Source organism: Mastigoproctus giganteus, chromosome 6, assembly GCF_048544385.1.
Source record: "Mastigoproctus giganteus isolate SK-2022 chromosome 6, ASM4854438v1, whole genome shotgun sequence".
Lineage (NCBI taxonomy): Eukaryota > Metazoa > Arthropoda > Arachnida > Uropygi > Thelyphonidae > Mastigoproctus > Mastigoproctus giganteus.
The window spans coordinates 125,307,074-125,334,475 of NC_143580.1; the positions used below are offsets into that span (position 1 = coordinate 125,307,074).

Genomic DNA, 27,402 nt, shown 5'->3' on the forward strand with positions numbered 1-27,402 from the left:
TGTCATTTTTATAATGGGAATTGCACTACACTTTTATCATATGTTCCGCTATAAGAATCAGTTTTGAATGCCTTTGTGATATTTTTATAAAACACTTTTCTGGAGGTCACTACCATAAAACATTAAAAACAATTTGCACTTTCCAGTTTATTGGGCTTTTCTATTAGTGCAATCTATTATAAATGGGTAGTAAACTCGATCTTATTGCATTTGCAATAATACCGATAACTAGAATTTTGTGGGTTTTTACGTTATTATGGTGAAATAAGTTCCCCTTCACTGAAATGTTCAATCATATAAAAAACATAAATAAGTTTTCAGAATCTTCTCTTCGTTCCTATTTACTTATTACAAAGGTGAAGGGAAAGGGACCAATGGAAAGTGCAAGTGCTGGCAGTGCTAGGAAACAAAACAAAATTGATTTAGAAATGAAGATGATTAAGAAGTACAAAGCAGGACAAAGTTTGTCATCTGTTGGACGGAATTAGTTCTTGCTGCTTCAACGGTGAATACTATTTTAAGGGACAGTGTGTGTATAAAAGAACACGTTAAAGATCAACGAAATTAAGATCAACAGTGATCACAAAACAGCGTTCAGGTGCTATATCGAAGATGGAAAAGCTATTAATAATATGGATGGAAAATCAAATTCAGAAGCAAGTGCCCCTGAGTCCAATGGTCATTCAAGGAAAAGCAACAAGTATTTATGAAGATATTAAGGATAAGTACGGCAAACCTCAAGCCAAGTTCGTGGAAAGCAACGGGTGGTTTAATAGGTTCAAGCATTGCGCTGGTTTCCAAAACATTAAAGTATGTGGTGAATTTACCAGTGCCGATTCTGCAGCTGCAGAGAAATTTGTTTTGTGTTTGAAAAAACCTCTTCTAAATCTGTACAGCCCTCAACTTCCACAGTGGCGTGCTTATCAGCTGGAGAGTTAATTCTGGCAACGATGCTTGAAAGGTAAAACTTGCTTTTTGTAATTTTATCATTTTGAAATTTTTGTAGTTTTGTACACTTCGTAATTTTTTCTGTACATGAGATAAAAAAAAAAATTGAATAAATAATTCTATTTACATGTTTGTCGAACATTTCTTTTTTGCTTCAATCAAATTTGCAAGTGCTGCATAAGCATTTAGTGAAATTTCGACTTATGTAGAGTTCCATGGAATGCAACCCTTAAGTAAGTCGGGGAGTGGCTGTACTCAAATTTTCACCAACCAAATTTATAAAATAGTCAATTGAACAATTAAAGTTCATTTAATGAATTTCATTTCTTCAAAGCTTAACATTTTTGCATTGAGAATTGTGCATATTTTGTTATTTAATTAATTACAGATTATGCTAATCTAAGAGGCAGTGAAGAAGTGCATGTGTGCACGCACGCGCGCGCACACAGACACACCAGCAATCAAGATCAATGTGACAAAATCATATATAATGTTAATTATGCAATTAATTTTTGCTCTGGATCGCTTAAGTCACATTTATAAATAACAGAAAATTTTATACTATTGCAAAGTATTATGCATCCCCCCCACCTGGCTACATCATAATGCCACCACGTTGGCAAAATTTTTGTGGGGAGAATGCTGCACACAGTCGAACGTCTCTTTAACAAATTTCCATATAGCGAATTTTTCTATGTACTGAACGTTTTTGATTTCCCCTTGATCATTACATTGAAAATAGTTTCCATATAATGAAGAAAATTTGCACGTAACAAACTGATTTCAAGAGACCTTGGTACGCATTGTTCGCACATCTGGCCTTCAGTAATACAGCTGATGCTGTAGAAAGCATGAATTACTTTCTAAAAGGATTAAGAATTAATCCCTTTAGCTTTTAAGAGCTAAAACATTTTACAATATAGTGGGGGCCCATAAAATCCTACAGGAGGAAACTGGCCAACCACAGTGCGGGATAGAAAAAGATAGTAGGTTTTGGGAGAGTCCTTTGCCCAGTAGTAGGTTAGCAGTGGCTAAAAATAAGTAAAACCTATACATCATATACACCATTGTACCGAAAAAATCTAGCTGGTCAAATGTTATCTATGTGTCCACAGCCATTGGCAAAGATTAAGGCATATTCCCGATGTGGACATTAGGTCTGCTCAACCTATTTTATACTATAAGCACCGTATTAGAGAATTAGAAGAGCGATTTTTCTTTATCCCAAAAATTCATCTGTAGTTTCGAAGAAATGAGTTGTCCACACTTACACTAAATTCACCTGCATCTGTTTACATGGTAGTTACAAGTGGCGCTTAAATCAGTTTTTTTTTTTAAGCTGTTTTAGCTGCTGTGAATATAACCTTACAAATTCCAAGAGGAAATCCATAAGTGTAGTGTGAAAAAGTGGAAGTGCTTAATAGTGTAGATCGGGATATTCAAAGAAAAAATAAAGAAATTGCTTTAAAATTTGGAATTCCTGCTGGTAGTGTGTTAACCATTCTGAAAAACTGTTTCGATTTTCAAACTGTTTGAGGAAACTGGACCCAGTTGGAGGTGGCCGAAAATATGCCTGTATGAAGATATAGATGAAGCAGTTTTTAAGTGGATCAATTCGATTTGAGACCAAAGCGTGCCGATATCAGAGCCATTAATAAAAGGCTATGGTGTATGCATCTTTTATGGGGCATACCCAAGACTATACCCATTGGAATAAAACAGTTTTGACAAAAAAATTTGAACAGTTCATTTTAAATTTTGATAGAAAGATGATGAAAGAACACAGAAAAATCGTGTTGATTGTCGACAACTGCCCTATCCACCTTCACTCAGTAATTTTGAAACTTGTAGTGTGAAGCTACTAAGTTTCGAAGTTTTCTTTCTACTAAGCTACTAAGTTTTCTTCCCTCCAAATACTTCTTCTGAACTGCAACCAATGGACTAAGGCATTATCAAGAATTTGAAAGTGCATTACCAAAGGTGCATACTGAACAAAACGATACTGAGAATAGAAATCAAACAACCAACCTATAGAACTGCAGATGTGCATATCAGAGTTGGCGAAAGTGTGGAGTCAAAATGTGACAAACAATAATTAAGAATTGTTTTACAAAAGCAGGTTTTGCTAAAACTCCAATTAACAGCCATGAGAGGGATGACCTACTACAAGACACGAGCAATCTTGGGAATAACTCCAAGCAAGAGGTTTGATCAGTGCAGAAATTGTTCTTTATGAATTTTTAGGAATCGATAATAGGAGTTGTCATAGTAGCTTGAATATCTGAGTGACTCCAACATTTTGGAGTGTATTTAAAGAACTAGTGACAATATTGACAATAAATTGGTGACAATATTGACAATAAAACAAATGAGAACATTTTTATGAATGGTGTACAGTAGAATCCTGTGTACAACAAAAAAATAACCAAATATTTTACGACATAATTCTTAAAAGTGTGCTAATATATTGTGCGTATCGTGTAAGTAGTCATTTCTTAATACAATAAACCCTCGCTAATCTGGAGTAATTGGGGGGGGGAGAGGTCATCCGGATTAAGTGATAATCCAGATTAGTGAAGCAAAAGATAGCCCTAAAAGACAAAAAAAACTTGGAGCACAAATAAATTTAAAATTTAATGATAGGTAGAGCTGATGAAAATAGATTTTAAAAAAATCACTGTAGAGCCTTTATTTAAAAACTATAAAAAGACTATACATTTATCTATGATATAGGGATAAATGTATTGTGTTTTTATACATTTATCAGGTGGCACTGATGTCGCACACCAATGCCACTTGATCATTCTGTGAACAAGAATACCACTTAAATACAGCTTATTCCAGCAACACTTCTTTTGGCTTTTTTAATGTCTGTCTGTTTAAGAGACTGCTTTTATCACTCCACACGTCGGATTTTAAAAGAAATGTCTTTATAGATTCTTTTTTATTTATTAATATCTGACACAGCCTGTTGGCCAATACCAAATTCTTCAGCAATGCTTTTTTCCCAGGAACACCATTTTCAAGTTCTATCACTTTGAGCTTCTTAAAGATAATTAAAGTAAAATGTTTTTTATTTCACTTTTTAATTCTTAAGAACTCATAATTATATAAAATATGTTAACTTATGTATATATGTATAAAGAATTATGCAATTGAAGCGATATAAGCAATAACATCCATCCGACTCAGTCAACAACGATTAGCATTAGTAGAGGCATATGATGCAAGAAAGCAAGCTTATGCAGCATCAGCCAAAAAAAAAAAAAAAAAAAACCGCTCCCATTTCACCTCTCTGTTCGTTCCAAATACCTGTCCAGCTCAGCTTAAATTTATTTAGGCTGTCAACTTCCACCACAAAAGATCTGAAAGTCTGTTCCACCAATCAACTACCTGCTGGCTAAAGGCAAACTTCCACACATCTATCCTACAACTGTCTTTCCTCAATTTGAATTTATGCCCTCTCAGGTGATAATTCTGAGCAAGAGGTAGAATCCCATCAGCGCTGAGCATGTTCAAACCATTCAAGGCTTTATAAACCTCGATCAGTTCACCTCGCAGGTGTCTAGTTTCCAGACACTGTAATCTGCAAAACTTAAGCCTTTCTTCATAAGAGCAACCCTTTGTTCCATTCACTAATCTTGTTGCCCTTCTCTGTAGTCATTCCAACAGCTCTACATCCTTCTTAAAATGAGGCCTCCAGACCTGTATACAGTACTCAAGATGTGGCCTGCCCATTGCCTTATACAAGGGGATAATCACCTCCTTATCCCTGCTAGAAATATTCCTGTATATCATTGACAAGACACCATGAGCTACTCTTGCAGACTGTTTGCCCTGCTCAGAAAACTTCATATCTGCCTGCACAATTACCCTCAGGTCCTTTTCATTCTCTACCAGTCAGTGTAATACCGACCCTTGGCACTGCGGTCGCGGCAGTATACGGACGCATCTGCACGAAGCTCCACCAGCAGAATTACTTAACAAGTACAGGTCACTGTTGAAAAAAGCCGTGAAGTAGGGTTGAATTTGAAAGTGTCTGCAGTTCTGCCCAGACACGATAGGAGGGAGTATATGATGAGAGCCTTGTCGATCAATTCGGCCCTGGAAAGATTGTGCAAGGCTCAAGGGGTAGAATTTTTTTCAGCCTGGACTGTACTTGTTAACAGGAGAGATTGCTTCTACAGGGATGGGATACACTTAAATAGAAAGAGTGCAAGAATATTTGCTGATGCTATCGAGGCAGTGTTAGGTGGGTCGGAAAACTGCTAGCTTGGGGGAGACAAAGACTAATAGATTAACAGTAGCCACTGGCAGAGGTGAAAGAGATTCTTGCACTGCTTCTATTGGAATGAGCAGAAGCCTGAAAAACAAGATGCAGGATATTTCAGAGACTGCTGGAAGTCATTGCGGTACAAGTAAACACATGGGTTGTGTTAGGGTAGCTAAGAATAGAAACAGGTGCATGTATACTTGCATGTACACCAATGCTAGGAGTTTAGTAAATAAATTTGATGAATTTGAGGTATTGCTCAAAACATCAAAGGCAGATATTGTTGGGATATCAGAGACGTGGTGTCACACAGATATAAGGAATGCAGAACTGGAATTTGGGGAGTACAACATCTACAGAAAGGATTGACAGGATAGGAAGGGAGGAGGGGTTATGCTATTAGTTAAGAAACATATAAAATCCAAGGAAGTGAAGCCAGTCGACATCGTTGGACAGGGCACTGTCGAGTCAGTTTGATGTAACATAAGCATAGGAAAATCAAAATTGTAGGCCTAATGACTCTGATGAGAATAATAAGATACTGTACGGGGAAATAGAATGGGCCAGTAAATCAGAGAGTCTTATAATGGGGGATTTTAATTTCCCAGATATTGACTGGAATTTGTGGGTTGGTCACTCACACACTAGCAAGGCTTTTGTGGATTTATTGGATGATTGTTTTCTACACCAGCATGTTCAGGAGGCAACTAGAGGGAGTAGTACTCTTGATCTGATTATCAGTAGTGATTCTTCATGCATTAAGAATCTGCAGATAAAGGAACCACTAGGTGGCAGTGATCACAGTGTGCTGAAGTGGGATTTACTCAAGGAGGTAACTACCATCAGAGGTAAAGGGAAGGGTTTTTGCTTTTGTAAAGGCGACTACGATGGTCTGAGACAGTATTTAAATTCTATACAGTGGGACCAACTGATGATGTTACCAACAGCAAATTCAAAATGGGAAGCATTCAAGGAACTAATCTTGGAAGCTACCAGGCTTTACATACCAACCAAGAAATATTGTTCAAGGTTCAGGCCTAAATGGTTGTCAGATGAACTAATGAGACATATGGCAGAGAAGAAAAATGCATGGGATACATACAAATTAATGGGTGACATGGAAGCCTATGATAGATATAAGTTGGTCTGTAACCAAGTCACAAAGGAGATTAGGCAGGCAAAGGCAGATTATGAGAAATCCTTGGCAAAGGATGTAAAGAAAAACAGAAAAGAGTTCTTTAACTATTTAAACTCAAGAAGGAAAGGGATGAATCAGATTGGTCCACTGGATGTTGATGGTTCAACAGTTGAGGATCCTGCTCAGGTGGCTAACAATCTAAACGAGTATTTTGCATCTACATTCACACATGAGGAGTTATTCAGGAAGGGGAATGTCGTAGGTGAAGTAAACATTGGCAGTGAGCTAGATGATATTCTAATAACTGAGAGGAAAGTGGAGGAGAAATTGTTGAGGATAAACATAAAAAAGGTGGATGGGATCTATCCAGTTATATTAAAGGAGGCAGCAAAGGAAGTAAGCAAAACCCTAGCCATAATTATGAGAGCTTCTTTGGACTCAGGGGAGGTACCTATGGACTGGAGATGTGCAAATGTAACCCCAATTCACAAAGGAGGATCAAAGGCTGACACAAGTAATTAACCCCAGGAGCTCACATCTGGTGAGTATGGGCTTGGCACACCCAGGGTCCTGAGCTGGATATCATCATTCTTCCCTTCTTGGTGATTCCTTTCTACTTCTCTCTCTCTGGGTAACTTTGGAAATTATTTTTAAGCTGGTGCAGCATAAGCCTCAGGCTTCCTTGCACTACATGGCTAGTAATAATAATAATAATAATAATAGACCTGTTAGTTTAACTTCGGTTCCAGGAAAATTAATGGAGGCACTGATTAAAGAAGCACTGCAGGATCATCTAGACAAGAATTCAGTTATATTCAGTTATAATCCAGGAAAATTAATGGAGGCACTGATTAAAGAAGCACCGCAGGATCATCTAGACAAGAATTCAGTTATAGCTCAGACACAGCATGGTTTTGTTAAGGGCAGGTCTTGTCTGACCAATTTGATTGGATACTATGATGTAGTCACAAAGGAACTGGATGCAGGGAATAACTTTGATATTATATATTTGGATCTTAGAAAGGCTTTTGATACTGTTGTGCATGGAAGACTGCTGCACAAATTGGAGCAGTGTGGCATTGGAGGCAAATTGCTGCTATGGATAAAGGGATGGTTGAGTGGCAGAAGACAGAGAGTGGTAATCGATGGACACTGCTCAACGTGGACTAATGTTATTAGTGGAGTTCATCAGGGTCCATTGTTGTTTTCTGTATTTATAAATGATATTGATGATGGTATATCAAGCTTAATGTCCAAGTTTGCAGACAATACAAAGGTTGGCAGGGTTGTTAAGGACACTACTGATGCTATGCTGCTGCAACAGGATCTGGAAAGGTTGAGCAGATGGGCTAAGAGATGGCAAATGAAGTTTAACATTGGCAAATGTAAAGTACTACATATGGGAAACAGTAACCCCAGATCAACGTATCAACTCTGTGGTACTATGCTGACAGTGGTAGAGAATGAAAAGGACCTGGGGGTAATTGTGCAGGCAGATATGAAGTTCTCTGAGCAGTGCAGGCGAGCTGCAAGAGTAGCTCATGGTGTCTTGTCAATGATATACAGGAATTTTTCTAGCAGGGATACGGATGTGATTATTCCCTTGTATAAGTCATTGGTCAGGCCACACCTTGAGTACTGTATACAGGTCTGGAGGCCTCATTTCAAGAAGGATGTAGAGCTGCTGGAACGAGTACAGAGAAGGGCAACAAGATTAGTGAATGGAACAAAGGGTTGCTCTTACGAAGAAAGTTCTAAGTTTTGCAAATTACGGTGTCTGGAGACTAGGCACTGGCGAGGTGATCTGATAGAGGTGTATAAGGCTTTGAATGGCTTGAGCATGCTCAAGCCGATGGGGTTCTTCCTCTTGCTCAGAATAATCACCTGTAAGGGCATAAATTCAAATTGGGGAAGGACGGATGTCGGATAGATGTGCGGGAAATTTGCCTTTAGCCAGGAGGCAGTTGGTTTGTGGAATAGACTTCCATCACTTGTTGAAGTTGATAGCCTAAACAAATTTAAGGATCAGCTGGACAGGTATTTCAAACGAACGGAGGGGTGAAATGGTTGTTTTTTTTTTTTTTTTTTTTTTTTTTTGGCTGATGCTGAATAAGCTTGCTTTCTTGCATCATATGCCTCTACTAATGCTAATGCTTGATGTAAATGGCGGACGATATTGCGCGATCTTCGATTTAGTCAAGTATTACAACATGGATTTTTTAGGCTTGAAGAGTATCACAGATGAAGGTAAGTAAATTAAGTCGAGCAAGAATAGTTTTTGATTGTATTTGCCTATTTTTGCTCTTTTGAGAGTGTTTTTGCTCAGCGCGATCGCTACAGCTTCAGTGGTAGCGAGCCCACTGTGATTTGAGTATATCTCAAAAGTCCAAAAATTTTGAATATATTATACTTCAAACTGGTTTTGTGATAAGGTTATTTTGTATGGAAAAATATAATACTACTGACAGAATTAACTTATACTTAGTTTATAAGATAGGTTTCTTTTGTCTACAGGCATTTCCCGCCAAAACTGGAAAATCGCAATTTCTGATTTCTAGTGGGCCTACACTGGAAATAAAGTACCTCAAACCACTACTTAAAACATCAGAAATTGACTTATTGCCACGAAAATGAATTTAATGCAGAAATTACGTCCTAAAAATCAAATAATGACAAAATTCTGGACAATGACTTAAGACTCCTCTGAAAATGAAGCTAGTGCTCAGGGAGAAAGCCCCTGTTAATGAGGAAAATGGTAATGAACTGGATAGCTGGCCTCCTCAGTATTAAGAAGGGTAGGAAAGGAAAAAATCAAGAAACTATAGAAATTCCAGAAATGCAACAAAAGACAGAAGAACTAAAACTAGACTATCTAACAAATTTGACTGACCCTATCATACAGGCAAAGGAAACCAGAATGTATCTAGAAGAATATATGCGCAAGCAAGCCAACATATTACTTCTGCAGTTAGGCTGCAAATAGTGAACTGTTGGTTACTGCTTGAGCAGTGCCTGATTGAATTAAACACAGAGAACCAAGTGTTAAAATCAAAATTAGAGATTACAACTGAGGAGAACAACTATAAAACAATGAACACATTAACCTATGCCCAATGTGCAAAGGTTAATGGCAAACAGGACATAACTAAAGCAAAACAAATAGCTACTAAGCAACCTAATATAAACAAGGAAAGCAACATTATTATTCTGAAAGCAAAAAGTGACTCTACCCATAAAACCAGTGAGGCAGTTAAGGACACAGTGGTAACAAAGTTGAGGCCTCATCTGAGAGAAACAAAGATAAACAACATGTGGAAAATCAGGAATAATGGAGTCCTGATCAAGGTAGCAAGCAAAGAAGATCTAAGAAAAATAGAAAACCATCCTGAGATGGAAAAACTGGGCTTGCTCCCTGAAAAACCAAAAGGGGAAAACTCTAATATTATAATCTTTGATGTACCTGTGTCAGTAATAGAAAAAGAATTTATGATGGATATCTACTTCAAAAACTTTAACAATGAAATGACAATAGATGAATTTGCTGCTGAAAAGAGAAACAAAAGGAATGGACAACTCAACATAATTGCAGAAATTACACCAAAAATTTGAAAGGTATTGCAGGGACAACAGAGAATCTATGCTGGCTGGACCTGTCACAGATTTAGGGAACACTTACCTATCCAAAGTTGCTTTAACTGCCATAAATATGGTCACATTGCCAGAGACTGCAGTCATAAAGAACCTGTTTGTGGCCACTGTGCAGTAATTGGCCATGATTACAAAAATTGCAAAAATAAGTCTCAGCAGCCAAAATGTGCTACCTGCAAGGCAGCATGGCTGACTGACTATACACATAGTATCAGGAATGATAAATGCCCCAGTTATAAAAAAATGGCAAAACTTATTCAATCTAGGACCAACTATGGGCCAGATTGAAAACGTAAATCTGACTAGGGCTCTAAATCTTGTCCAATTGAATGCTCAAAGAGCAAAAGCCATTGTAGATCAGATCAAACTCAAATTGGAAGAAAATAATGTGGATATCTTGGTACTCCAGGAACCCTACACACATATGGGTAGGGTTCAGGGATACCCAAGAGGCTATAAAATAATAAAATACACCTCGGGTGTCCTTTCTACTGCAATAATAGTTAAAAATACTGACCTTTCAGTCACAAAGGTGGGTCATCTCTGCTCCCCCAGTGGGAGTATGTGCCCATATCACCAGTGCTGTAGGACAGTTTTACATATTTCATTATATTCCAGACCAGGTGAAAATATAAATCCAACTATTGAATACCTGCAAGTAGTAACAAACTTGCTACCTACTGCAAATATCATATTGTGTGCTGATGTCAACTGCTGGTCAGCCTTATGGCAGACAGAGCAGGCACACACAACGGCCAGATACTTTCAGACTATATAGCCACCTCACCCTTTCAGATGCTAAACCAACCAAATAACCTCCCAACTTTTAGCAGTACCATGTGGGAGAGTGACATTGATGTTACTCTTGCCACCAATTTAATAGCTTATAAAATCACAGACTGGTGTGTCCAGCCAGCCTGGACCACATCAGATCACAGAACGATTTCCTTCAAACTAAACAGACAATTACAAACAACCTAAACTCCCTGTTGGATATCAAAATGTATAACCTTAAAAAGGCAAACTGGCAGATTTTTGCAGAACATACAGCAGCTGAGCTGCAAAAACAGGAAAATGAGTGGTCTAGATCAGGCAACTGTAGCCCAGACGAGCAAACACTGACCATGACAAACATTTTAACAAAAAAACAGCAACCCTGTCTATCCCACAGAAAAAACCGAGGAAACAGACTCCCTGGTGGTGCCCTGAACTGACTATACTCAGAAGTAGGGTACACCAGGCGAAGAGACATTTTCAAAGAGCCAGGACATCTTGGCCACAAAATGAGGTGGATGCCCTGAGAGATTCTTATAGAACTCTCAGGAATCAGTATACAGCCCTCATGAGACAAGAAAAAGGAATGCTGGAGGCACTTGGTGGGAACTACTGGAAACAATAACCCTTGGGGAGTTGTCTACAGAATAGTGACCAACAAGCTGCCAAGAGGAGATGTCTTAGAAACTACTGTCAAACCAGATGGAACCCCAACCCTGTTGGGGTTCCATCTGGTTTGACATCCTAAATAACATCCTAGACAGTATCATTCAGACTGAAACTGGGAATCATTCCCCCACCCAGCTAGACATTATAAAAGAAAACACTGAATATGACAATGCCAATATTGAACCTCTGTTCACTATACAAGACTAAGAAATAGCACTATCTAAAACCAAAAAAAAATGCCCAGGTTTTGACCTCTTAGAGGTTGAGATTATCAAAAAATTAGTGGAAACAGCACCAGATAAATTAATAGCACTATATAATAACTGTATGACAGAAGGTATATTCCCAAAAACATGGAAACAAGCTGTGTTAAGATTAATTCTCAAAAACCCTGATCCCAAATCATATAGACCAATAGCCCTACTCCCTGTACTAGGGAAAATATATGAAAGACTAATATATAGCAGATTAGCTCAATATTACACAGAATCAGGTTTGCATTCCAACAATCAGTACAGTTTTAAACAGGGCAATTCTACAGAGGATGCCATGCACCACCTACTGACAACAGTTAAAAACACAGATGAGAAATATATGCTAGCAATCTCCATTGACTTTGCCGGGGCATTTGACTCACTCTGGTGGCCTAGTGTCCTTAGGAGACTTTGCCAGGCAAATGCCCCACAAAACCTCTATAAGGTAATAAACAGCTACCTTACAGACAGAAGTGTCTCAGTACGCACAAGGTTCCAGGAATTGACACGCCCTGTGAATAAAGGCTGCCTGCAGGATTCAATCCTTTGCCCTTTCTTTTGGAACATTGTTCTGGACGAATTTCTGGCCTTGGATCTGGGCCCCGTGGAAAGCCTGGCCTTTGCAGATAACATGATTTTCCTTGTAAAACATAACTCACGAGTGGAGCAAAGATCAAATGCCGTCCTTTTGCAGCTGCAGGAGTGGGCACAAATGCACATGCTCAAAATATCACCTGAAAATACCAAACAAATACTTCTAAAAGGCAATTTGGACATAAGATGTCCACAAATCAAAATTAACACAACCACTATAAAAATGGTAACAGAACTAAAATATCTTGGAGTGGTCTTTGATTCAAAATTAACTTTTTACCCCCATTTGATCTACTTGGCGAAGAAAGTGAGAAATTATGCAAGTATGATTGCCAGGATCAGCCGAACAGACTGGGGACTCAAAAGAAAGACCCTGGCAATCATATACCGTGCAATGTTCCTACCTGTTATCACCTATGGAGCCGGTGCATGGTTCATCCACTCGGCCATAGTAAGAAATAGGAATAAATTAGAATCGATACAAAGGACAATACTACTCACTATTACCAGAGCATGTCGCACAGTAAGCACATCTGCACTACAGTTGCTGGCCAAAACTCTCCCACTTTACCTGGAAGTAGCCAAAAGAGGCTTATATTATAGATTTAAAAAGGGCATACCCACAGAATTTCTGGGGATAGCCCTTGATACAACCAACACCTTCAATGATGAAAGAAAAATAATAGCCACAAAGCTCCATGAGCTATGGCAAACAAAGTGGGAGCAGGAAACCAGAAGTCTGGTTACCAAGTGGTTTCTGCCACGGGTGTCAATGGTTAGCCTAAAGCCACCTAAAAAGTGCCCCTGGACTTTTTACAACATTTATATTGACAGGCCACGGCTCCCTAAAGGCGAAACTAACCTCCTTAGGCCTGACCAATGACCCAAACTGCACCTGTGGTGAAAGTGAAGACGGGGCACACATTCTATATGAATGTATAATTTATGACATCACCAGAACAGAGCTAATAGCATAAATTGATTCCCTTCCCAGGGGAGAAGAATATCTGTTCATCATAGAAGAGCAAAATTATAAAGCTTTTACATCTTTCACACAGAAAGTATTCAAAATGCACAGAGCAATCCAAAGAATGGCAATTCGGCCCCCCAGCAATTAAACAATAATTAATAATAAAATTGCCGAAGTTTCCCACCACACCCAGACGATGACTTAAAAACTGTTAGGATAGCGGTATTCTGACAGAAACCTGACATAAACTCTCCAGGACTACCCTGCCATGTGTAAGAACCTCACACCAAATAAGTAACCATGCAGAGGAAGGAGATGTACGGGCAGCCAGGGAAGCAGATTAGCTGAAAAATATCAGTAAGTTAGTAGCAAGGGGATGCAATGTAGGATGAAAGAAGAATGAAAGATAGAATGAATAGGCTGGGCACTGAGTGAACTAGGAATTATGGTAAAGGGGAATAAATGGCAGTTTTGGTGAAAGAAAGAGTGACCTAGCATGAGGGAAAGAAGAGAGTGAATGGGAATGAGTGGAAGAGCAAATGGGAATGAGTGGAAGAGCAAATGTAATTGGCCGAAAGAATACAAAGTTAAAAATAACTTACATTACTTTATATATACTTTACTAACAAACATTTACTAACCACATAAACACTATCACTGCATTCTCTCCTGGCCTGCAAAAAAAAAAAAAAAAAAAAACATGCAGCTGGGCCTGCACCACAACTGAAGAATAACAGTAAGTTGAGATGCCCAGAGAGTGCAGTGCAGAAAGTAAGAGTCGAATAAATGAGATGAGAGCTAGAAGAATGAATAAAAGTGTAAGCATGTGAGAAAAAGAACACAAAGCATAAATGCACACTTAACCCTAGTTTTAATTACGATATGCAACATTCTTCAAGAGAAGAATGTTGCATATCGTAATTGGCTTGTTTCTAATTCTTCAGTTTCATTTTCTGCCTACACCAAAGCTCGCAACAATTGTAAAGCAGTTATTAATCAGTCCAAACTAGAGTTTGAACAGGCTAAGAGTAGAAAACTTGCTTCTTGCCCTAATGGTAGCCGAGCATTCTGGTCTCTTGCCAAAGTTATTGGCCGCAACTTTTGCCCATCTCTGCTTCCACCTCTGTCCAAACCAGATGGTTCTGTTGTCACTTCAGCCAAGGATAAAGCTGACCTGCTAGCATCCCATTTTTCTTCCAGCTCATGTATTAATGAACTTGGTAAAACACCTCCCACCATTCCCAACACGGTCCATTCAATGCCTCCTGTGGTCTTCCGTCAAAAGGATATCAGAAGGATTTTGATGAATCTTGATGCTAAGAAAGCTCCAGGTCCTGATGGTATTTCTCCACTTGTTCTCAAAATCTGTGCTCCTGAACTTACTCCTATTCTTTGCCGCCTTTTTTCACTTTCTTATTCCAAAGGTGTTTTTCCTTCTGCTTGGAAATTTGCTCATATCCAGCCAGTTCCTAAAAAGGGTGACAAATCCCTCCCATCCAATTATCGTCCCATTGCAATTACTTCTACTCTTTCTAAAGTAATGGAGAAATCAATTAACCGCCAACTCTTAAACTACCTAGAAACCTTCCGTCTGATCAACGATCGCCAGTATGGATTCCGTCGGTGTCGATCCACTGGTGATATTCTGGCTTATGTTACCCATTTATGGACTACTTCAATGGAAAGGTTCGGTGAAACACAAGCAGTTGCTCTTGACATCTGAAAGGCTTTTGATCGTGTTTGGCATAAAGGTCTTCTAAACAAGCTTCCATCTTATGGTTTGCCAACTGTTTTTAGTAATTGGTTATCCAGTTTTCTCTCTGATCGCTCACTGAGGGTGATGGTAGATGGCTCTCTGTCTTCTAACTTCTCCACTAATGCCGGTGTCTCCCAAGGTTCAGTTCTTTCCCCCACTCTTTTCCTCTTGTATATCAATGACCTTCTTCCATTGACTGGAAATCCTATCCATAGTTTTGCCGATGATAGCACATTGCATTCAACTTTCCATTTTGAGAAACCTTGCCCTGCTCAATCAGCGTCAACTTCTCGAAAATCTGCTACCAATTCCTTAAATGCCGATCTTCAGGTAATTCTCCAGTGGGGCAAAGACAACTTAGTTGATTTCAACCCTTCTAAAACTCAGTCTTGTCTTATATCTCGCAAAAAGGATTCTTCTGCTCCTATGCTTATCTTTAGTGACACTCCAATTTCTAGGCAAAAGGATATATCTCTTTTGGGGATTACCCTGACTTCTAATCTCTCTTGGCACAAGCACATTACAAATATTGCTTCCTCTGCATCTAAAAAACTTGGTTTTCTCTTTCGCTCTCAGCGTTACTTTTCTTCCAAACAGCTGCTCACTCTGTATAAATCGCAAATCCGCCCTGCCATGGAATATTGTTCCCACATTTGGGGTGGTGCCCCCAAAACCTCTCTCAGGCTTCTTGATTCCATTCAGAAGAGGGCAGTTAGGTTAATTAATGATTCATCTCTAACGGAGTCTCTCCACTCGCTTTCTCATAGACGTACTGTTTCTGCTGCATGCCTCTTCTACAGATATTTCCATGGGCACTGTTCTTCTGAATTGGCTTCTATAATTCCCGCTCTCTCTTTCAAAACAGTCCGAACACGTGCCGCCACCAGCCATCATCCATTTACTGTCCAACTTCAAACCCACAGAACCAACTTTTCATCTTCCTCATTTATTCATTCAACTGCCGTTTTCTGGAACAACCTTCCTTCATACGTATTTCCTGAAAATTACAATCTACAGAAGTTCAAGTCCAATGTCAACAAATATCTTCTTTTGTCTTCTCAACCTCCAACCCAAGCACGGTACTAAGTACTATAGGTTCTAATACCTCTCGTGTTTGGGGTTCACATAAAAAAAAAAAAAAAAAAAAAAAAAATTAGTATTTAAATTTGCACTATACATCAATGTATCCCCTCCTGGTGTGTGAAAAAAAGATGAATGAGTTGAGTGAAAAAAATAAAAAAATATATATATATATAAAAAACTTGGAAAAAAATTAAAAATAAGAAAAAAGTATTAAAAAAATAAATTAATAAAAAAAATAATAATAAAAAAAAAAATGCAAGGAGAGTAAGAATGCAGATTATGAATGAAGTAAATGTCTCTCCCACCCCCTCGCCTGGTGGGTTCCCCACTGCCAGCTAACATATCCCACCCCTGGAGTGGGATGTGCAGCTTGACCTTCATACCGGATTCGTCACTGCTTGGACATGACACCGACGAAGACATTCTGCAGCTTTGCTGCCAACACGCCATTGACGATCTGAACCTGGTACTCTAACCTGGTTCCCTTTAAAACCCCATCCCCAGGCAGGGGAGGGAGACGGATCTCTGTCTCCTCTCCTTCCTGCCTCCCCCCCATACTTCGCCTTGTGGGGTCATCTCCACTGACCTCTTTGGAGATGCCTACTTTATCGTCCCTATTCTTCTGTTTCCCTCCCCAGTCTTCAGTCTCTCCCCCACTAAATCTACCACTTACACCCTTAACAATGCTGCCAAATTCTAATTAACGTCTAGATTATACCGGTTTCGTGTAAATCTTTAAGACAACAGACACTATTAACTTTTATTTAGCGTATAGCCTCACCTGTCTAAATTTAATTACATCAAAATTTTGCCCGACCTACTAGGCCTTTAACACATCTCTTTAGCATTAAACCCCAACCAGAAATTTCCTAACAGCAATCCCATTAAGCATTAATGTCAAATGCATAAATTTTTTTTTTTTAGGTCCTAGCCACTGAAATCCCAGGAAACTAGGTAGCAGGACCTGCCAGAGCAATTTGTTGTGATACTGGATACACCCGGCTAGCCTCCACGTGGTAAGGTATGGGCAACGTCGGGCCCCACTAGGGGCCTGGTGGCCAATAAGCCAGACAAACGATGGGCACAACATATCACACTGCACAGATACGTCCTACACACTTTCAAGTCTCTGGCTTGACAGCGTACTGTCCTCGATACAGCGAAACACACACGGAGATAGGAGAAATCCGAGGTGCCGTCTGACACGAACACACCTTGTCAGTGTAGTATCACAGAGTTAGCATTAGCATTAGTAGAGGCATTTGATGCAAGAAAGCAAGCTTATGCAGCATCAGCCAAAAAAAAAAAAAAAAAAAAAAAAAAGTAACATAAATAAATAAAAATAACCACTTCCACTTCACCCCTCTGTTCGTTCGAAATACCTGTCCAGCTGAGCCTTAAACTTATTTAGGCTATCAACTTCCACGACAAGGGATGGAAGTCTGTTCCACCCACCAACCACCCGCTGGCTAAAGGCAAATTTCCGCACATCTATCCTACATCTGTCTTTCCTCAATTTGAATTTATGCCCTCTCAGGTGATTTTTCTGAGCTAAAGGAAGAATCCCATCAGCATTGAGCATGCTCAAACCATTCAAGGCTTTGTACACCTCTATCAGATCACCCCGCTGGTGCCTAGTTTCCAGACACTGTAATTTGCAAAACTTAAGCCTTTCTTCGTAAGAGAACCCCTTTGTCCCATTCACCAATCTAGTTGCCCTTCTCTGTACTCGTTCCAGCAGCTCTACATCCTTCCTGAAATGAGGCCTCCAGGCCTGTATACAGTACTCTAGGTGTGGCCTGACCATTGCCTTATACAAGGGAATAATCACCTCCTTATCCCTGCTAGAAAAATTCCTATATATCATTGACAATACACCATGAGCTACTCTTGCAGCTCGTCTGCACTGCTCAGAGAACTTCATATCTGTCTGCACCACCACCCCCAGGTCCCTTTCATTCTCTACCACTGTCAGTGTAGTACCACAGAGTCGATACGTTGCTCTGGGGTTGCTGTTTCCCATATGTAGTACTTTACATTTGTCAATGTTAAACTTCATTTGCCACCTCGAAGCCCATCTGCTCAACCTTTCCAAATCCTGTTGCAGCAGCATAGTGTCAGTAGTGTCCTTGACAACCCTGCCAACCTTCGTATCGTCTGCAAACTTGGACATTAAGCCTGATATACCATCATCAATATCATTTATAAATACAGAAAACAATAAAGGCCCCAATACTGAACCCTGAGGGACTCCACTAATAACATTAGCCCACGATGAGCAGTGTCCATTGATTACCACTCTCTGTCTTCTCCCCCTCAACCACCCCTTTATCCATAGCAGCAACTTGCCTCCAATGCCACACTGCTCCAATTTGTGCAGCAGTCTTCCATGTGCAACAGTATCAAAAGCCTTTCTAAGATCCAAGTATATAATATCAAAGTTATTCCCTGCATCCAGTTCTTTTGTGACTGCATCATAGTATCCAATCAAATTGGTCAGGCAAGACTTCCCCTTAACAAAACCATGCTGTGTCCTAGCTATAACTGAAGTCTTGTCTAGATGATCCTGCAGTGCTTCTTTCACCAGTGCCTCCATTAATTTTCCGGGAACAGAAGTTCAACTCACAGGTCTATAATTACTTGTGTCAGCCTTTGATCCCCCTTTGTGAATTGGGGTCACATTTGCACATCTCCAGTCAATGGGTACCTCCCCTGAGTCCAAGGAAGCTCTCATAATTATCGCTAAGGGTTTGCTTACCTCCTTTGCTGCCTCCTTTAATATAACTGGATAGATCCCATCCACCCCAGGTGCCTTTCTTGTGTTTATCTTCAACAATTTCTCCTCCACTTTGCTCTCAGTTATTACAAGATTCTCTAGCTTACTGCTAGAGTTGAATACACCTCTGGCATTCCCCTCGCTGAATAACTCCTCATGTGTGAATGTCGATGCAAAATATTCATTTAGTTTGTTAGCTACCCGAGCAGGGTCATCAACAGTTGACCCATCGATCTCAAGTGGACCAATCTGATTCATCCCCTTCCTTCTAGAGTTTACATAAGTAAAGAACTCTTTGCTGTTTTTCTTCGCATCCCTTGCCAAGGATCTCTCGTAATCTGCCTTCGCCTGCCTAACCTCCTTTGTAACTTGGTTACAGATCAACTTGTATCTATCATAGGCGTCCGTGTCACATGTTAATTTGTATGTATCCCATGCATTTTTCTTCTCTGCCATATGCCTCATTAGTTCATCTGACAACCATTTAGGCCTAAACCTTGAACAATATTTCTTAGTTGGTATGTAAAGCCTAGTAGCTTCCACGATAAGTTCTTTGAATGCTTCCCATTTTGAATTTGCTGTTGGCAATATCATCAGTTGATCCCACTGTATAGAATTTAAATACTGTCTCAGTCCATTGTAGTCGCCTTTACGAAAGCAATACCCCTTCCCTTTACCCCTAATGGTAGTTACCTCTTTGAGTAACTCCCACTTCAGCACACTGTGTTCACTGCCACCAAGTGGTTCATTTATCTGCAGATTCTTAATGCATGAAGAATCACTACTGATAATCAAATCAAGAGTATTACTCCCTCTAGTTGCCTCCCGAACATGCTGATGTAGAAAACAATCATCCAATAAATCCACAAAAGCCTTGCTACTGTGTGAGTGACCAGCCCCCAAATTCCAGTCAATATCTGGGAAATTAAAATCCCCCATTATAAGACTCTCTGATTTACTGGCCCACTCTATTTCTCCGAACAGTTTCTTATTATACTCATCAGAGTCATTAGGCCTATAGCACACTCCTACTCTCAATTTTGATCTCCCAATGCTTATGTCACACCAAACTGACTCGACACTGCACTGTCCAGCGATGTCGACTGGCTTCACTTCCTTGGATTTTGTGTTTTTTAACTAATAGCATAACCCCTCCTCCCTTCCTATCCTGTCTATCCTTTCTGTAGACATTGTACTCCCCAAATTCCAGTTCTGCATTTCTTATATCTGTGTGACACCACGTCTCTGAAATCCCCACAATATCTGCCTTTGATGTTTTGAGCAATACCTCAAGTTCATCAAATTTATTTACTAAACTCCTAGCATTGGTGTACACACAAGTATACATGCACCTGTTCTTTTTCTTAGCTACCCTAACACAACCCATGTGTTTACTTGTACCCCAATGATTCCCAGCAGTCTCTGAAATATCCTGCATCTTATTTTCCAGACTGCGGCTCATTCCAATAGAAGCAGTGCAAGAATCACTTTCACCTCTGCCGATGGCTACTGTTAATCTATTAGTCCTTGTATCCCCCCAATCTAGCAGTTTTCCGACCCACCTAACATTGCCTCGATAGCATCAGCAAACATTCTTGCACCCTTTCTATTTAAGTGTATCCCATCCCTGTAGAAGCAGTCTCTCCTGTTAACAAGTACAGACCAGGCTGAAAAAAATTCTACCCCTTGAGCCCTGCACAATCTTTCCAGGGCCGAATTGATTGACAGGGCTCTCATCATATACTCCCTCCTATCTTGAGTTGATACGTTACTCTAGGATTACTGCTTCCCATACGTACTACTTTACATTTGTCAATGTTAAACTTCATTTACCACCTCTCACCCCATCTGCTCAACTTTTCTAGATCCTGTTGCAGCAGCGTACTGTCATTAGTGTCCTTTACAACCCTGCCAACCTTTGTATCATCTGCAAACTTGGACATTAAGCTTGGTATACCATCATCAATATCATTTATAAATACAGAAAACAACAATGGACCCAACACTGAACCCTTGGGGACTCCACTAATAACATTAGTCCACGAAGAGTAGTGTCCATTGATTACCTCCCACTCAACCATCCCTTTATCCCTAGCAGCAATTTGCCTCCAATGCCTCACTGCTTCAATTTGTGCAGCAGTCTTCCATGTGCAACAGTATCAAAAGCCTTTCTAAGATTCAAATATATGATATGAAAGTTATTCCCTGCATCTAGTTTCTTTGTGACCACATTATAGTATCCAATCAAATTGGTCAGACAAGACTTTCCCTTAACAAAACCATGCTGTGTCCGAGATATAACTGAAGTTTTGTCTAGATGGTCCTGCAGTGCTTCTTTAACCAGTGCCTCCATTAATTTCCCTGGAACAGAAGTTAAACTAAAAGAAAAAGTAAAGTGCAGCCATTATCAACCCACTGCAGGATGGAAGCCTCTTAAGCAATTAATGCTGAGGGGAAATAGACCATAATCTGCCGTGCTGGTCCAGTGCGGGTTGGCAAATCGACTGTATTCAGCAGTCAGGGGCTTGAAACCCGATCTACTCAAAGAGCGTGTGCTACTGCACTCCTGCTCCTGACCACTTGGCTACAGTCAAGCAACTAATAGATCTATAATTACTTGTCGCCATTTGATCCTCCTTTGTGAATTGGGGTCACATTTGCACATCTCCAGTCCATGTGTACCTGCCCTGAAATGATACTGAACAACATGCATGACAATGTAATGTATGTTCTCTCTCTCTCTCTGTGCAGTCAATCAGTGCGCAGTGAGAGTTACTCATCTGCCTTCCTAAATCCTGTGTGTATTTTAAAGTACTAAACTGTGAACAGAATTTTTCATATTTCTATCTGGATTATTTATAACTGGATTAGCAAGGGTTTACTCTATGTAAAATGTTAGGAAATTTATTCATTCCAACTAATTTCTATTTTCCTATATTTTACTATATTTCTGAATTTACAGTATTTTTTACTGTTGAAAAGGTCCTTTTTCTTTAACAAATTTCTGTTTAATGAATTTTTTCAAGGGAATGATTGATTTTATTATATAGAGGTCCGACTGTATATATAATATGTAAAGGCCTGACATAGATGAGTGGTCGGGTCCAAGAGTGTAGTAGCACATGCTCTTTGAGTGGGCCACATTTCAAGCTCTTCATCTTCTAGTCACATATTCCCATGAGGAGCTGTTGTGGCCATCAACAAAATCCTCCAACTGCATCGATCATATGCTATATGAGCGGCATCACAAAATGTCACGCCCAAAAGTTTACTGATCCCATCCTTCCACCTAGTTGCAGGGTAAATACGATTAACAATTGTATTCATGATTTACAGGATGATTATGAAGTCCTTGTGCAACTTGATAATAGCCACAAAGTGGATGTACACAAAACAGAGGCACACAGTAAATGCCATATAAAAGCTGAAATCTTAGTTTTAAAGCAATAAAGTTTGATTTTTTAATCTCCAGCATAACTGCCATCATTTGTGACACATTTTTCAAACCAATTTTCCAACTCATTGAAAACATTAATCAGTTTGCTGCTAATTCATGAAATGACTGATTTCATGAATTGCATTTGTGATCCTAACCTTAAATTCATCCAAAGAACATGGTTTTATTGAGTACACAGCAGTTTTAACATGACTCCATAAAAAATAGTCCAGTGGAGTCAGATCAGGTGAACAAGATGGCCAAGCAATTTGTCGAGCATTATTCATCCCACTTGTTTGGGAAGACATCATTCAAACACCATTGCATATTCGTAGCATAATGGCAGGATGTACTGTCTTGCTGAAAGAACGTGCTGCCTGAAAGATTTAACCATTGTAGTTTAGGGATGAGAAATTCTGGAGAATTTTAAGGTAACATTCACCATTAACTGTTTCTTCTTTAAAAGGGAATGGACCGATAATGCATGACTTCCTGTAGGGGCATCAGACATTTATTTTTTTTGGCAAATCTCATGTTGCCAGCCTTCTTGAGGTTCCTCTCTTCCCCAAATGCTGCAATTTTGGCAGTTGACTTTGCCACTAATGTGGAAAGTAGTCTCATCAGAAAATATCAGCTTTTCAAGAAAGTCATGTTAATTGTCCATTTTTGATTTCATCTGCTTTCAGAAATCCAGTCTTACTTGGTAGTCTTCTTCTTCTTTCTGTAACATTTGAACCACCTGAATCTTGCAAGCATGTCCGTGCAGTTTTGCTCTTAGAATTTTGCTCACTCTCAATTGCCAAATGTTTAGTTCAGCAGATGCACTCTGTACCGACTTGTATGGACTCCTTTCAGATGCATCCTGGATTATGGCTACATTGTCTTTGCTGATTCGGGGCTTCCCAGATTGTGGTTTATCATTCATTAACACAGTTTTTTTCTGAACTTTTTCATCCAACTGTTAATTGAGTTCCTACGTGGTGCATTGTACTTGTAATGATCAGTGAATCTTCTTCTCACACCTGTTATGGACTTCAATTCTGCAAGCCATAACACAGTTGACCTTGCTTCTACTGTCGGTATTTTCAATCAGCTGAAGGATCTGAAAAGAAATAAAAATTAATTAAACCAAAATTAACAACACTAATACATTAAAAACTTTAATACCTAAATACTGAATACAGGCTTGGAAGCCCTATTTTAGGAAGGATGTAAATTTGTTTGAATTGGTGCAGAAAAGTTCAACAAGATGAGGGACACCAAGGGTACTCCTACCAAGATAAACTTAATTAATACAAAAATAGTAATATGTGAAAACTAGGCATTGTGAGGAGACCATTGAAGTGTTCAATTCTTTAAATGGTTTGAATAACTAAATGTTTATGGCATCCTTTTTCTTACTGGGATGATACGTATGAGAACATAAATATCAGTTGGGAAAGGATGTGTGAAAGTTTGAAAAAAAAACAAGATATTACTCTCTGGCCTTCATCCAGAGAGTAATATTTTGTGTTTTATATATATATATATATATATATATGCAGTAAACCCCCGCTATTCGCGGGAATAGCGGGGGTTACATTTCCTGAGAAATGTCGCGAATACTGAGTTATGGCTCCCATAGTAATAACGGGGTTCCGTTCCAAAGTATGAAATATATAAGAAAAACTAGTCTAAAATTTTGTCTATATATGTATTACATGTACCTTCATAATATGACTATGTACATAGTGAAATGCAAGCATATGGCATCGAAATGAAAATAAGAAACAATTTAATATTAAATGTAATATTTATTAGAAATTTCAAACAAATCTTTCAAACCAGCACCTTTGCTAGCTAAAAAACTTATCCCGCCAGTGCTATCACCAGTTTCGCTAAAGTGTTGATAAAGGAGTTTTGCCTTTTCACGAATGATGAGTGAACTTAACGGAATTTTATTTTGAGTTCGGTCTCCTATTCACAGATTTAAAGCCTTTTCCATTTTTTCTAATTTAACATCCCGAGTCACAGAGCAAGTTTTTGAAGCAATTAGCGCTTTCACGGACACTATGGCGGATTTTTTCTTCCGATGTTTTGATTGATCGTACCGTTGACTCATTGATTTTATAATGTTTTGCCACTGAGGAGACACTTTCACCATAAGAAATTTTGTCTAATAACTCAATTTTATTTGCTAATGTCATCCCCTTTGATATTTTCGCATTTCTCTTGTTATTCGTAGCCATATTTTTGTACGGGTTAGAAAGAACTTGTCCACAATAAAGTCACTTTCGTCTGTTAACACACTCAAAAAGTCTGTTTTACACTGCAAAACGGTAGATTTATCACTTATGTAAGCATGTCAATTTATAAATTGATAAATTTATTCAATTTATAAGCATATAAATTAAAAGCAAACGATGAAAACTTCCATTACAAGCGCATAACACATACTGAACAAGGATTAGCGAAAAATATCCACGCTTGCGGTTTTGTCACCCCTATCCCCCCACCCACTGAGCACTGTTTTGACCGGGAAAGATAATTTTAGCCACACCCATGTTTTTTTATGGCGGATAATATTCACGGCGCTTTAAAAGTCACTTTTTTTTAGGTTTCATTTTATATTAAATCAGCGATCGCGAAACCGCAAATAGTGGGGTGTTTACTGTATACAGGTTTCACTATAACAGTTTTCAGTTATGTTTGTCTGTGAAAAGGCCTTTGGTATCAGGTTCCATAATAGTCAAAGTTTATTGCTTTATGAGTATAATGTTCCATCACCCCAAAGGCCCCTGTTTGTTTATATTTTTATATCTTAACTTATAATAAATGTATTAGTTTTCAGAGGAAGCAATAAACTTTGATTTGTCAACTTTAGTTGAAAATTTACAATAATAGCCTAGACACGTACTCTACATATGCTGCAATGCCAACTCTATTGGCTCACATGTACATATGCCATTAGCTCTCCTCAGGCAGTCGCGCAACAGTGTTCAGTGCTCCATCCTAACGAGACAAAGTGATAGCTTTTCATTTCACAATTTATTTTTTACCCCTTTAAATAAGAAATGATGAGTCAAAAAAGGAAAAGTAATGAAAGTGGGAGCTACTAAACATAAATGGCTTACATTAGAAAAAAAACTTGATATTATCAAGTGCCATGAAGATGGTGCATCGTATGCTAAAATTGCATGGGAAAATGTAATGAATGAAGCACCAGTGTGAACGATTATTCGAAAGAAGGATCAGTATAAAGAGCAGGGAATTTCTATGGCATCTTACCTGATGGAAGTGATAACTAAGCAAAGAAATTCGCTATTGATTAATATGGAACGTCTTTTATTAATGTGGATAGAAGATTGTAATCAAAAGAGAATTCCATTGAGTCAAAACATCATTCAAGCGAAAGCCATGAGTCTTTATAACACTGAAGGAAAAAGAAGTAAATGAAGAGGAGGAGACTAAAGAAATATTTACAGCCAGTTGTGGTTGGTTTTTCTGATTTAAAATTTGTGTTGAGCTTCACATGTTCATATCTCAGGTGAAAGCGCAAACCAAGACGCTGCTGCTGCAAGATTTCCCAGTGAACTGAAAGACATCATTGAGGAAGATGGCTACAAGGACGAACAAAGTTTCATCGTTGACGAAACTGGACTGTTCTGGAAAAAATTGCCCTCATGAACTTTAGCTGAAAATGAAAAGGCCCAACCTGGATATAAAGCATCAAAAGATCATTTAACACTTTTGTTGGGTGAAAACTCATCTGGGATTTTAAATTGAAGCCTCTTCTCGTGTTCATAGCAGAAAACCGAAGAGCTCTAAAGGGTTTCGTTAAAAGCACATTTCCCATAATTTGGCGATCCAATAAGAAAGCATGGATTACAAGAGAATTGAAGCCGACCAGGCTAGCCGGGTGGGTAAAGTGGCTTCCTGGCAACCCAATGGTCGTGGGTTTGAATCCTGCCTCGGGCTTGGATCAAAGTACAGTCAGTCCTCGTATAGCACAATAGTTGTGTTCCTAGAAACCCTCGTGCAATATGAACAACAGGCCCTATGGGAAATATAGGATTAGGTGCCGACCACCCAAGATTGAACACACATTTGTAACCAAAACATTACCAAACACCAATAAATAATCGTAATAAAATACTTATGTATTTTTTATTATGCTTTATATTTTATTATACTTACGTATAATAAAATACTTATGTATTTTATTACGATTATTACGTAATAAAATACATGTATTGCTAATGCTTTTGCTTCTATCGTAAGCAAACTTGTTTTTTATTTGATTTTCTATCCAAACAGATGACAGCCGTTCCATCTCTTCCAATTCTTTGTGTCTTAATCTAATGGATTTTAATTACACTTTGAGTTGTTCCTGCTATGTAATTTGTTTTTATTTTCTCTGCATTCTTTGTAATTCTCTGTAGCACGTGCAATATCACATGGTCTTTCATTTCGCTCAAAGCGTTTCACAATTTCATATTTTTTCTCTATCGACAGAGGCGGACTGGCCATAAGCCTTGCCGGGGAAACCCCAGTTGGCCGGAGGCCAGTGTGATTTTGGCCATAAACGCTAGTATGAGGCCACTATAAATTTTCCCGGGTAAGAATTTTTGATCCAGTCCGCCTCTGTTTATCGATATTGCTTTTCTTTGTCTCTCAGAATCTGTAGTGTCTTCACCAGGATGCTTCCTTTTCACACCTTTTAAGTATTTTACTCATTTTTAGGGAATAAAGCACAATTACAAAATGAGGAGGCATGCTCGATACACATAAAGCTGCGCGTGTGTAGCAACTGAATAAACAACACCGTAAAGGCAGAGATACACTATTAACACCTCACATTTTACTAAAGCACATTTCTAGGGGTTACTACCATAAAACAATAAAAACAATTTCTAGTTGCGTTTCTGCTAGTGGAATCTGTTATAAACTGGTAGTAAACTCGATCTAATTGCATTTGCGATTATACTGATAGCTGGAATTGTGTGGGTTTTTACGTTATTATGGTGAAATGTGTTTCCCCTTCACTGATATAAGAAACATAAATACATTTTCAGAATCTTCTCTTCATTCCTATCGTGTTGCA

At 38.9% G+C, this 27,402-nt stretch overlaps 1 protein-coding gene across 7 annotated transcripts in view; it reads left to right on the forward strand.

Annotated features, from left to right (window-relative positions):
• Positions 1 to 27,402, forward strand: part of Vps16B (Vacuolar protein sorting 16B) — a 456,530-nt gene that overhangs the window by 28,400 nt on the left and 400,728 nt on the right. Inside the window, exon 1 of one of the 7 annotated variants that reach the window (XM_090375322.1) lies at positions 872 to 961. The exons of the other annotated variants lie outside the window; for them this stretch is intronic. Coding sequence (XP_090231448.1) covers positions 951 to 961 — 11 coding nt within the window. The 5' untranslated portion in view covers positions 872 to 950. Of the gene's footprint in view, positions 1 to 871; positions 962 to 27,402 lie in introns of those variants that run through there. 7 annotated transcript variants of the gene reach the window in all.